Source organism: Lygodium microphyllum, chromosome 11 (assembly GCF_053477565.2).
Source record: "Lygodium microphyllum isolate KBCC chromosome 11, Lygodium_microphyllum_v1.1.10, whole genome shotgun sequence".
Lineage (NCBI taxonomy): Eukaryota > Viridiplantae > Streptophyta > Polypodiopsida > Schizaeales > Lygodiaceae > Lygodium > Lygodium microphyllum.
Genome location: NC_141145.1, coordinates 21680003 through 21693195, shown reverse-complemented (window position 1 = coordinate 21693195; position 13193 = coordinate 21680003). Strand labels below are relative to the sequence as shown.

Genomic DNA, 13193 nt, shown 5'->3' with positions numbered 1-13193 from the left:
AATACATGAGCATCTGAGTAGGCATAGACAATCTGTCTTCATTGACCAATGGCATAAACCTCATGAGCTGTTTGTAATTATCCAGGACAGTGTAACTGCATTTATTTCAGCTTCAAAATTCAGTTTTCAATGATGCTCATTACTTGCTTCAATTCTCCATGCATTCAGCATGTATAGGCCAGTTCATATAGATGATGGAATCCCCAAGTTGACCTGTATTGCTTCAGTAATGCACAGTACTTGTCATTGACTGTGTATGACAGTTTTCAGCCTGTCATTGATTTTCAGATCTGAGTATTCTGTCATTGACTGTGTATGACAGTTTTCAGCCCGTCATTGATTTTCAGATCTGAGTATTCTGTCATTGACTGTGTATGACAGTTTTCAGCCTGTCATTGATTTTCAGATCTGAGTATTCTGAGCAAGAGATCTCAGCTCCAAGACATTTGATCCAATGTATACATGCTTTGACACATTCTTGTGCTCCAAAGATGCCTTCTGAGTGTAGTACAAGGCTCCTGTGTGTCAGTAATGACTGAATGCATGCTGTCCATTCATGTTTACAGCAGTTCAGAAATGATTACAGGTCTGTGTCTGTCACTCCAGCTCATAACAGAGCTCCCACACAAGCATTTACTCCTTGCACACTTCAAATACCTTCAACAGTGAGCATACATGCTCTATGAACCTTGTCCAGGTGCCCCACTGAAGATTGACAGGTTGCTGTCCACTTAGATCAGCAGGCGTAGATTTTCAGATACAGGTTGCTGTCCATTCAAATCAGCAGGCGCAGATTTTCAGATACAGGTTGCTGTTTTTCAGGAGGCAGTCCACGATTTTCAGACACAGGTTGCTGATTTTCAGGAGGCAGTCCACGATTTTCAGAAGGCAGTCCACGCTGATTCCTTCCTTTGACTATGGCTTCATTTGCAAGTGTCCAGCTTCTTCCTCATTCCTTACTTCCATCTCCTTTGCGCTGCAAGTTGTCATGCCCATTCTCCCACAGCCTCATGGATGAAGCTCTGATACCATGTTCAAAGAGTAGAGAGAGAGAAAGGGAAAGACTCCATATCCATGAGCCTTCAGGCTCTCAAGCTCATTCCTTCATTTCCACACACTCAAAATTGAAAAGCACACACACACTACAAGATAAAGTGACCTAGTGTAAATGTAGACTAGACTGACTAACTCTAGTCAGGTCACTGACTGACTACTAACCCGACTTATTTAATGTAGTCACATGTAGACAGCTGTACACACTAGCTGTCATAAATGTCGGTCATAGATGAAGACACACTGACGGTGAGCTTGATTTCTAACAGCACCTGCTGTAAAGAGATGGAAGACGAATGCTGAGGAAGGCGAATGCTGAGGGGGCGAATACTGAGGAAGGAGAGGGGGGGACCTGGGGAGAGTGATGGAAGCGCTGGGTGGGTGCGCGATGGCAGCAGAGGCGTGACGCAGGGCAGTGTTCGTGACGTGATGGGCAGGAGCTAATATGTGTTAATGAGGGAAGACTAGGATGGTGCTGGTCTGATTTCACATGCTGAAGGCACAGAAAAAGTGCAGTGCCTACAGGCTGCAAACTTGGTGTGCAACAGCAGGCAATGGGCATACAACATTGCCTATCCTCTCCCTTCAATGGAGTGGCTGGTCACATTAGGCATGAACAATCCACGTGCTGCTCACTTGTGTACACAACTGTAATCAACATTAAGGACATTCGCATATGCACGTCATAATTGCACTTTAAACTGATGTAAGGTCCAAATCCAATCAGATGATGTGCACACCCCATACACACTAATGCAGTTTTAGTATGAAATTGGGCCTTAGAAACTTGCCACCACCAGTACTGTAAGAATGGCTTAACTGAATATGCCCAATTATATGTTGTGAACACTTAGTCGGCAGATTAAAGAGAGAATGATTTCATGAGGATTGATGAAAATAGAGATCCAGGGAAATGAACACCAAAAATATGCACGAACAGATGGAGGTAGCAGAAACAAAACTGCAACTGCAGAATGGAAACTGGGAATGAACTCATTGGACATGCAGGCTACCATTAATAAATAGCAGCCATAAATCTGGCTGACCAGGAAACTGGAAATTAGTCAGACCAGTTCTGGGTAAGATGAGCAAAAAGTGTCCCATGAAATGACCATGAAAAAACCCTTTAAAAACCTGAAATGGAGCTAGAGAGAAATTCTTGTAACACCCCCTCTTAGTGACATATCGGGGAACAAGAATCCACTCCTATGAATGAGGGGACAAATGATGCTTCTCTCTCAAATGAAGAAGGGAAATCATGGTAGTCCAACTCTAGCTATATATGCTAGCTTTCCAAGGCTGTCAAGAGCTTAAGTGTTGCTAAAAAATGTCCAGTACATTGTCCTGATGTCTAAGTGTTGCTTGCTTGATCTACTGGCAAGATGTTATGAACCTGACGTTATTGGTTTGTGAATGGACTGTCAGAGAAAAAGATGCTGGGCTGCTCTTGTACGTGTCCTAATTGTGAGACAAGTGGATGAAGATACAAACACTCCGAAGGAGTGTTGAAGCAGGACTTTGCTGAAAATCTTGCAATATGGGTTGCTTCAGTCTCGACCAATAAATGAAATCATGTTTCTAGGATGAAGCAGTAATCTGCATGTGCATTGTGGTTGTGATCCCTCGGTGTTGATGTTGCTGTCCCAGTTTGAGTCTGAATAGCCCTTCAAAGTAGTGTCTTTGTGGCACCTCTGAGATAGCAAAGCATGTTCTACTGGCTTGCCATTGAGTTGACTGAGGAGAGGTGAAGAACTGACTCAAAATGCTGATTGAGAAGGAAACGTTCGGCTTGGTGTTGGCTAGGTAAAGAAGGGACTTCACCAATTGCTGGTATCTGTGGCGAGCATCAATCAGTACCAAATCTCAGAGTATGAGCTTGATATTGGGATCCATGAGAGTAGAAACAGGGATGCACTTGGTCATGCCATAAATGGAAAGGATCTCAAGGCAATACCTTTGCTGGGAGAGAGAGGTCCTATGCTCATCCTGTTAAATCTCCATGCCAAAAGAAGCTTACGTAAGGAAGTGATCTGAAAGGTGGCACATGTGATATCACCAATGCATTACATTAGTAAAACACTAGTCTCCTAAATGCACAACTCAAAGAAAGATGAGAAAGGCCAAAAGTGGAAACTATCCTCAACTTTAAATATTACAGGAGTAATATGGGTGTGTAGCAAGTGTAAAAGCTGCTGACAATGAATCCACATTGCATTCCAGCCCTGAGCAAAATCCTGCTCTCCCATGTGCTCGGAATCCTTGAAGAGACCTTGCTGCCCAATCCAGGACATATGCTCAAACAGGCATGATCAATTGCAAGCACTCTTGGTGGCATCTTGATCCGTGAACTTGAACACTCTTGTTCTTGTTCTTATTGACATCTCTGTTGATCCTGTTGTTGTTTGGAAGGAATGCCCAGCTGGTGAAAGATTGTGATACATAACTTGAGGATTTGTTGGTCCGGAAGATGATATTAGGCTGATTGCCTTGATTGTGCTTGACTCTTAAATGATTTAATTAAGGAAATGTTTTTTGCATGGGTGGATCACCTCCATAATCACACTGTGGACTAACTCGAAAAGGGTATTGCTCGATTCACGGGCCGAAGGTCAAGTGGTGGAAAGGCCGACCATGGAAATAATGCTTCACTCCTAGCTAGCTTATGGGTCGGGTGGAGCTCTGGACACCCCTTGCCAAGTCCGGAATGGAGTTGAAGACCTTCGTGGCCCCAATGTCTGTGGCATTGGAAGATCCTATTCTAGATAAGGATGGAATATGTGGTGCCATGTGATTTGGACCAGCTACTTCTGTAGGGCAGAAGGGACATATAATTTCTCCTGTATGGGTAGGAGACAAAGATAAACTTGAAGATAAGTTAAGGAATTTGTTTGAATTTGTTTGTCAAAAGGACTGCTTGTTGTGTATTCCTGTCTGTGCTATAAATTACACGAATGAACCCTCTTCCCTAAAAGGCTTAAATTAAGGAAGTTGATTTTAAATGTCACACATAAATGCAGTAGGACCTAATTAAATAACTAAAGAACGCCTATTGAAGGAAGCGGGTAGATGGAACCCCTGACAAGTCTGTCCTATGGCAGGGCGGTCCCAGGGAATTGAGAGGCTTCTCACAAGGTTTTACCGACGACCGACCCTTGGTAATTGTTGGGTTAGAACCCCGATTCATGCTGTTTTAGGGGACCGGAATGGGACTATGCCCTAGGGTAGAGAGGTTGAGCGGCGCATCCCTCTCATTTCCCATTCTCTTTGAAGCAAGTGCGGCATGGGTTTGCTTTGGCTTGGGTATCTCTGCGTAAAGTAGAATGTCAAAGACCCGACGCTAGAATGCTGTCAGGAGACCTTGACCACTAGGAACCCAAATTTCAGGTCTATCCCAGTGGGTTTGGCCGCGAACGTTGCGTTGCGAGGCGGACTTGGGAAACCCTAGGCGACAAACCTCGTAACATTCCATGGGAGTGCCAGGCAACGTTGCTAAGATTTGTATCTCGATGGACCGCTAAAAATGTGCTTGGACAGCTGATAGACAGGCACGTTGTAAGGATCGGTTAGGCACAGAGATTGCGATTGATTGTTCTACGCGTAGTGTGAGACACAGAGAGAGAGTGAGAGAGAGTAGAGTAGAGAGTGAGCACGTTTTTAGGTACAATGACGAGAGTGTACCTTTAGTTTTTTAGATAGATATATATGTGTAAGTACAAGTGCTAAGGGTGTAAAGACACGAAGCCTTTATTCCCAACAACCTCCCATCTAAAGGCAATGTGCCTTAAGAGGAGAAAAGAATCAGCTAAGTCTAGGAATGTACAAAGCTGAAATACATATATATATCCAACTCCCATCATCTGTCGGCAATGAGTAAACCGCTCTGTTGGAAGACCCTTCGTGAGAAGGTTTGCAGGGTTATCATATGTATGCACTTTGACAAGCTCAATGCTCTTGCTGTCAAGTACATCTCTAATGAAGTGGTACTTCACCTATATGTGCTTTGTCTTTGCATGAAAGATAGGATTCTGTGCTAGCATGATAGCACTCCGACTATCACAATGGAGAACAGGTAACTCCATGATGCCAAGCTTTCCCACCAGATGTGAAAGCCATAAAGCCTCCTTGCATGTCTCAGTGGCAGCCACATACTCTGCCTCTGTAGTAGACAGTGCAACACACTTTTGTAGCCTGGAGATCCAAGAGACTGCTTTTCCTGTGAAAGTAAACACATACCCAAAAGTGGATTTCCTACAGTCCGCATGACCAGCATAGTCTGCATCCGTAAAGCCAACAACAGATGCCTTTTGCTTTCCAAAGCAGATGCACAACTCCTTTGTGCCTTTGAGGTATCTCATAATACTTTTCACTGCATCCCAATGCTTCTTGCCAGGGGTTGCCATGTATCTGCTAACCACTCCCACTGCAAAGGAAACGTCAGGACGTGTAGCAACCATAGTATACATCAAATTGCCAACAGCTGAAGCATATGGTATCTTGGCCATTTCAGCCTTCTTATCATCAGACGTAGGACAGTCCTCTGCACCAAGTTTCACATATGGAGGCAATGGAACCCCAATTGTTTTCCCCCCCTCCATATTGAAACATTGTAAAACTTTGGAGATATACTCTTGTTGAGATAGATAGAGTAAGCCTTTCGATCTATCTCTGAGTATTCGCATGCCAAGAATGTGATTTGCATCACCAAGGTCCTTCATGTCAAAGCTCCCGTGAAGACTTTACTTCAATGAATCCAAGGCATGAGTATCCCTGCCAGCAATCAGTATGTCATGAATATACAAAACCAAGATAATTAGGCTGCCATCTGCTGTCTTCTTGGTGTACAAGCAGCGATCCACTTGACTTCTATAAAAGCCTTGGGAGTGCATGAATGAATCAAACTTATGATACCATTCTCTTGGTGCTTGTTTCAGCCCATACAAACTCCTTTTGAGTTTACATACCATTTTTTTCTTCCCTTGTTCAACAAACCCTTGAGGCTGGTGCATATATATGTCTTCATGTAGATCACCATGTAAAAACACAGTCTTTACATCCATCTGTATGAGCTCCATATCCTCAACTGTAACCAGGCCCAAAATGGTTCTCAATGTAGTCATCTTGACTACAGGAGATAAAATCTCATCAAAGTCAATTCCATGCTCGTGCTTGTATCCTTTTGCAATCAATCTTGCTTTGTACTTTGGTGAGGAACTAGAAGTGACCTTCATCTTGTAAACCCATTTGCATGGAAGGGTTTTTTGCCCTTTAGGCAAGTGCATCAAGTCCCAAGTGCCATTTTTTTCAAGAGATTCCATCTTTGACAACATGGCTTTATACCATTTCTTGCTGTCCTGTCTGTCCATTGCTTTCTTGAAGCAAGATGATTCACCACAGTCTGTCAACATGACATAATCAGCCACATTAATTGCACTAGGAACAAATCTGTCTGGTTGTCTAGTAGCCCTAGACGATCTCCTAACCCAATGGTCATTGTTTGCTGGCTGTTCCTGCAAATTTCCATTTTCAGCATGCTGTCCTTGCATTTCAGCCTGCAAATCAGCATTAACAGCTTGTTGTCCTGGTTGTTTCTGTACATGTAATGGCTCATTTTCATGGGCAATAGCTGGCTGATCATTTCCAGCATCATTTCCTGGATTTATAGGTTTATTTACAGCAGGTATTTGCTGCTGTACAGCGGGCACATTTTGCTGTCCAAAAGGTATTTCTTCCCGGAATACAACCCTACGGAACTCCTCAATCTCTTCGGGCTGTTTGTGCATGTGATCTTCCCGGAAGATAATGTCATTGTTGTGTACTACTTTCCGTTTCTCGGGATCCCACAATCTATACCCCATTTCACCCTCGTCACTATATCCTAGGAAAATGCAATTACAGGACTTTGGCTCAAGTTTGCTGCGTTTTTCTTTACGAATGTGCACAAAAGCCTCATAGCCAAACGCTTTTAGATGAGCATATGAAGATGGCTTGCCTGACCACGCTTCTTGGGGAACTCCCCCCCCCCTCCCCCCAAAAGACATGGTTGGTGACCTATTAATCAGTTGTCATAGCAGCCTCTGCCCAAAAACCATGGGGTAATGTAGCATGAGACAACATCGTACGGACCTTATCCTGTATGGTTTGATTCATATGCTTTGCATTTCCATTTTGGGGCGGATTATGAGGAGCAGTGAGCTTCCTCTTTATCCCTTTGCTGTCACAAAATGCCTGAAAGGCCTTGGACACATATTCCCCACCATTGTCAGAGTGAAGACACTTAAGTGTCTTATCTATTTGATTTTCAGCCAATGCCAAGAAATTTTTAAACTTATCAAGCACTTCATCCTTGCTACGAATGGGATAAATCCATACCTTTCGTGTAGCATCATCGACAAAGGTGACAAAATATTTCTTTCCCCCTAAAGATAATCCTGGCATTTGACATACATCTGAATGTACTAACTCTAGAGGAGAAGATTTCAAAGAAAGAGACTTTTTGTGAGACATTTGTACATGTTTGCCATAAATACAATGATCACAATGCTCAAAATTAGCATAACAAAGACAAGGCAAGTAACCCAAACAAGAAAGCACTTTCATTCCTGTTTGACTCATGTGTCCCAACCGGCCATGCCACAAAGAAACGCTTGGCTGCTTGGTTACGGCAACAGCATGGTCACGTACACTAGATACATGAAGTGGATACAAAGTATTACTCTTGCAACCTCTAGCAATAACCCTAGATCCCTTACAGATCTTCCATTTTCCATCACCAAAGGTGGTATGAACCATCATCATCTAGCTGCCCTGTGCTAATCAAGCTCTTCTTGAGCTGAGGTACATCCCGTATATACTGAAGTGTAAAGATAGAGCCATACTGAAACTGTAACTGCACACTGCAAATACCTGCAATCTCACATGCATAGTTGTCCCCAAGATGGACAACACCATGTCGACCCCCTGTATAGGCGGAAAACCACTCACGATGAGGAGTGACATGAAAGGAAGCACCTGAATCAAGAATCCAGGTATGCATGTCATCATCTGTATCTGCAAGTAATCATGTGCACCAAAGTGTGAATAGACAAAGAGTACATCACTCCCACTATCACTGTCATGAGTGACTACATTCACCTCTTCAATTTTTATACTGCTCTTCTTAGGTTGACTGTCCTTCTTCTCTTCCTTGCTATCATTTGTCTTCTTGCCTTTTTCTTTCTCTTTCTTCTCTTTGTAGCAGTCACGTTTAAAGTGATCCTTCCTGCCACAATGATGGCATTCTACATCTTTGCCACATGATTTACTGTGTCCCTTGCCATCATATTTTTCCTTTTGCTGTGATCTGCCCCTAGTATGCAAAGCACTGGAAGACTTACTGGATGCATTGTTCTGCCGATTGATCTCTTCCATAAGTAGAGCACTCTCTACATCAGCATACAAAAGGATCACATTAGAATTGCTCATAGCAGTCCTGAATGTATCCCAACTCTCTGGTAGAGTGCAAAGCAAGAAAGTAGCCTTAAATTCCTCATCAATCATGAACTTCAAGGCAACCAGCTGCCTGAAAATGGAGTTAAACTCACTCAAGTGAGTAGATATTGCTATACCCTCTTTCATACGCAAATCCATAAGCTTTTTCAGCCAATACACTTTGCTTGTAGCACTCTTTTTTGCATACAGTTCTTCCAGTCTAGTCCATATAGCATATGCAGAATCCAAACCTTCAATGTTGAAGAGCAAGGCATAAAAAATCAATTGCTCTATGGTTGAGCGTGCAAGCTCATTTAACTCATCCCAATCGTCCTGATCCATGTCTGCGGGCTTTGCCCTTTTGGTTTTGATCGGCTTTGCCTGCTTCTTTTGTAACAAGATATTGTAGCACTGCTTTTGCCAAAATTGCAAAATTATGTGCCTTCAAGCTTCTTTATGTGCATCAGATTACTGCTGTCATTGCTGCCAGCCATGATTTTCAGCCCAAATGTGACAAAAAAACTAGCAAATGTAGGTCCAAAACTGTCACCCAAGTGACCAAGGTACAAACAAGTACCAATCAGCAATGAATGACCACGTAGAAGCACAGATTTCAGATCTGTAATTAATTTTCAGAAGTACCAAACCAAGTGCTACAGCATTATCCAACTGATTACAGCTATTGCAAGGGCGTATGCATCACGTTACATGAGGAATCCCAAAATTTCAACTGCAATTTCTGTTGTACATGTACCCACGGGCATAAAATTTAACACGAAGGGTCAAAAAGCTCCAAAATTTTATGCTCAAAGCATCAAGCACACATATGCATTTCCTCTGTCATGCATAGGACAGGCCAGGTGTGCCAAAATAGAGAAATTTCAGCAAAATCCCCAAATTTTACCAAGTGTTGATGTCCAAATTGTGTGGAATTCAACCTACATGTACATAAAATGACCAAATGCTGCACAAATTTTGCCCAAACTGCAAAAGCCCCAAATTGCACGGGGTCCAATGTGCATCAATGTCGAGAAATTGGGTAAATTTCAGCCCAATTTGCGCATGTACATTAAAAGCCCCAAATGTCGGGGACAAAATGTCACAAATTCCTGCAATTTCTGAGATAGATATCACTGTTGCATCTTGCTTGCACCAAATCTGGACAAATCCCCAAATTTTCCAAGTCTTGCGTGCGCTAATTTTAGTGAAATTGAAAGAATTTCACTAAAATGTGAAAAGCCTCAAAATTCCCAAGCAAATGTGCACAGACTTTGCAATTTTTGAGTCAGATAGTCTAATTCTGTGTTGAGATCCCCAAATTCGGGAGAAGCCCCAAATTTCTAGCTCAATTTTGCACAGATCTGCACACTGTGCTTGCGCGCGCAAACACCCGGAGGAGAGGAGGCAAAAGTAAATGTTTTTGGAAAAAACAAGAGGAGGAAAATTGCGGGTCAAGGGGCTGTTCAGGTCTGTGACCTTTCGTGCGTGCCAAGTTGCCGCCTGCTGGTCCCGCCCCATTGGAGATGCCGGTTTGCTGCGCGTCAGCTGGTGTTCGTCAACTGCTGCCTGTCGTGGGCTTGGTCCACACCTGCTCCAGTCGATTGCTGCTCCCGCTACCCACACGTCACGTCTGCTGGAGACGCCTGTCAGCTGGTTGCCAGTCCGCCACACTCTCCTCGCTGGAGGCTGGCCCTGTTACCTATGGCTGGCAACACGATGCCTGCAGCTCACGCCTGTGACTCTCCTGCTCGCCTTTGAGCTATCTTGTCACCACGCTGGTCTTCTGCCTTAGCCTGCTGATCATCTGCAGCACCTTATGCTCTGATACCAGTTTGTAGGGACCGGTTAGGCACGGAGATCGAGACAATGTCCTACGCGTAGTGTGAGATAGAGAGAGAGAGAGAGCAGAGTAGAGAGTGAGCACGTTTTTAGGTACAATGACGAGAGAGTACCTTTAGGTTTTTAGATAGATATATATGTGTAAGTACAAGTGCTAAGGGTGTGTTCACATTTAAAAGGCATGAGGCCTTTATTCCCAACACACGTTACAACATCTCATGATGCTGTGGCTTGTGGCTGGTTAGTTGGGCTTGTTTAACTGACAACAAGCATGATATGCTTAGGCCTGTCTTTAAGGATTAGCCCACACTTGAAAACTGGTCTAACATAACCTTACATTGCATAATTATTTGTTGGATGTTCCTTTGGAATGTTTGCTAACAGGAAAAAACTCACATTGAAATGAAAGAATTTGCTATTTAATAATGCTATAGGTATGTTTCAGGCGACAGGTCATTTTGTATCTCTTCAGTTGTATCAGTTTGTGTAAACGTTTTCTACAGGTTGAAGAGCTATACAGTCTGGATTTGGAATCCCTAAATTTATTAAGGTAAGTATGGAGTTGTCTCTGATGTTCTCTGAATGGTGCCTTATCTGGGAGTAGCTCTAGTACTATGGCTATGTATGCAGGCCTGTATATGGGTTCATCTTCTTGTTCAAATGGCGACCTGGGGAGAAAGATGATCGCCCTGTACTCAAGGAGTATGATCCAAATTTGTTTTTTGCCAGTCAGGTTGATGCCATCCACCACCTTAACTTCCACTCTATTGATTCATGAAGGTTTTTGAAAAGAAAAAGACAGACACATTTCTATTTATTGTTGGGCACATAAACTGTGGAGTGATCTTGTTTTTGTTGTACTAAACTGGATGCTGCATGGCTCATTGGAATGCAGGTTATCAACAATGCTTGTGCAACACAAGCCATACTTTCCATTCTCATGAACAGACCAGAACTCGATATTGGCCCAGAACTTTCCATGCTCAGAGAGTTTACAAGGGATTTTCCACCTGAGCTTAAAGGTCTTGCAATCCACAACAATGAAGTGATACGTACAGCTCATAACAGCTTTGCTAGGCCTGAACTTTTAGTTCCAGATGAGCAGAAAATAACAGGCAAGGATGATCATGTGTATCATTTTATTAGCTATTTACCTGTGAATGGCGCATTATATGAACTGGATGGATTGAAGGAAGGCCCTATAAGACTTGGAGAGTGTGGAGACTGCAGTGCTGACAGTAAAGGCTGGTTGAAGATGGTGCAGCCAGTTATTCAGGAAAGGATAGAAAAGTACTCAAAAAGTGAAATTAGGTTCAATCTGATGGCTATCATAAAGAACAGGAAGGAGATCTACAATGAGGATTTGGACACGCTGAAGACACAAAGGGCTCAACTTATGGAGCGTTTGGGAATTGCTCATTCTAAAAATGAAGATAGGATGGAGGTTGATTATGGTCCTGCATCAGTTGGGCAGTTGAGGAATTTTCTGAATGAGGTGGAGTCAGAGATTGCGGATGTCACACAAAAAATTTCACTCGAGGAGGAGAAGTTTAAGAAATGGAAAACTGAGAACATTCGGCGTAAACATAATTATGGTCCTTTCCTGTTTAACTTTCTCAGACTATTAGCAGAGAAAAAGCAGCTTATGCCTTTGTTAGAGCAGGCCAGGCAGAAAACATGATCGATATTGACTATCAGCAGTGCAAGGTCCCTGATGGTTCACATTTTGAGATGGGACGAATCCATTTGAGCTTTGCATGTCTCAGATGAAGTTATCGGATGCTACTAGAGCATTTTCTGAGGGGTCTTGAACAGTGACTATCAGCAGTGCAAGAATAGAAGTAGAGACGTTCCAAATGGCCTTGTATATTGACTATCAGCAGTGCAAGATGCATAATGGTTGCATTTTTTTGAGAGGGATGGGTCCATTTAAGTTTTGACATGTTTTGGATGAAATTATTAGAATTACCTGTAGCCCATGATCCAGGGGCCTTGTATATTGACGGGAACCAGTGCAAGGTTCATGATGGTGATCTTGAGATGGATGGATCCATTGAGGCTGTGCATGTGTCGGATGAGATTATCAGATAGTGGCAAGGTTCTGACCTGCAGACATTTATGTACAGCAATTTCAGTTTCACCAGGCCTGGAATTTATCTGATGGCAGGATTCTTAAATCATGCCAGTATATACATGTCCCCCAGCTTCATTGCAGCACCAAGGCTCCAACATCAGTGCCACCATCCGTTGTCAGCTTCTGTCGCCACCTCTAGTAATGATCTTTTTCTTGTAATGTGATTTTTGTTCTCTTTTGAGATATACCAATGGGGTTGTAGCTCAATGGTGGGTTAACTTCCATGGGTGTGAGAGTTCCAAACCTAGTAATGATCTGAACATGGTGATTTGAGGCTGTTTTCTTTGGAATAATTAGATTGATAATGATAGTAGCTACGATGATTACTCCAGCCTCCTCCCACTACTCCATAGTGTAGGGTAAAGGGGCTAATAGAGTGTCATCTAACAATCCTCCATTATAACTTGTTTTTCCAAATGAGCTACGTATGTTTTATAATAGTCCAACCATATATATATATATATATATATATATATATGTATATATATATATATATATATATATATAGGGCATTTGGATGTCACGTATCCCTAGTTATAAAATGAGGGGTTCACAAAAGAGTGACAACAAGAGGCCAAATGAGAGTTAAAAAAAAATATATAAAAAATTTTACATGGCCCAATTCTTTGACTCACAATAAGCTTGTATATATCATGAAAAAATTTGTATCATAATGTTGAGTAGCTAAAAATGTTGGATT

At 42.6% G+C, this 13193-nt stretch overlaps 1 protein-coding gene across 1 annotated transcript in view; it reads left to right on the top strand.

The window, feature by feature from the left end:
* Positions 1-12652, top strand: part of LOC148028610 (ubiquitin carboxyl-terminal hydrolase 2-like) — a 79861-nt gene extending 67209 nt beyond the window's left edge. The window contains exons 3-5 of the mRNA XM_087688885.1: positions 10863-10909; positions 10990-11092; positions 11255-12652. Coding sequence (XP_087545011.1) covers positions 10863-10909; positions 10990-11092; positions 11255-12040 — 936 coding nt within the window. The 3' untranslated portion in view covers positions 12041-12652. The remainder of the gene's footprint in view (positions 1-10862; positions 10910-10989; positions 11093-11254) is intronic.
* Positions 12653-13193: the final 541 nt, after the last annotated feature.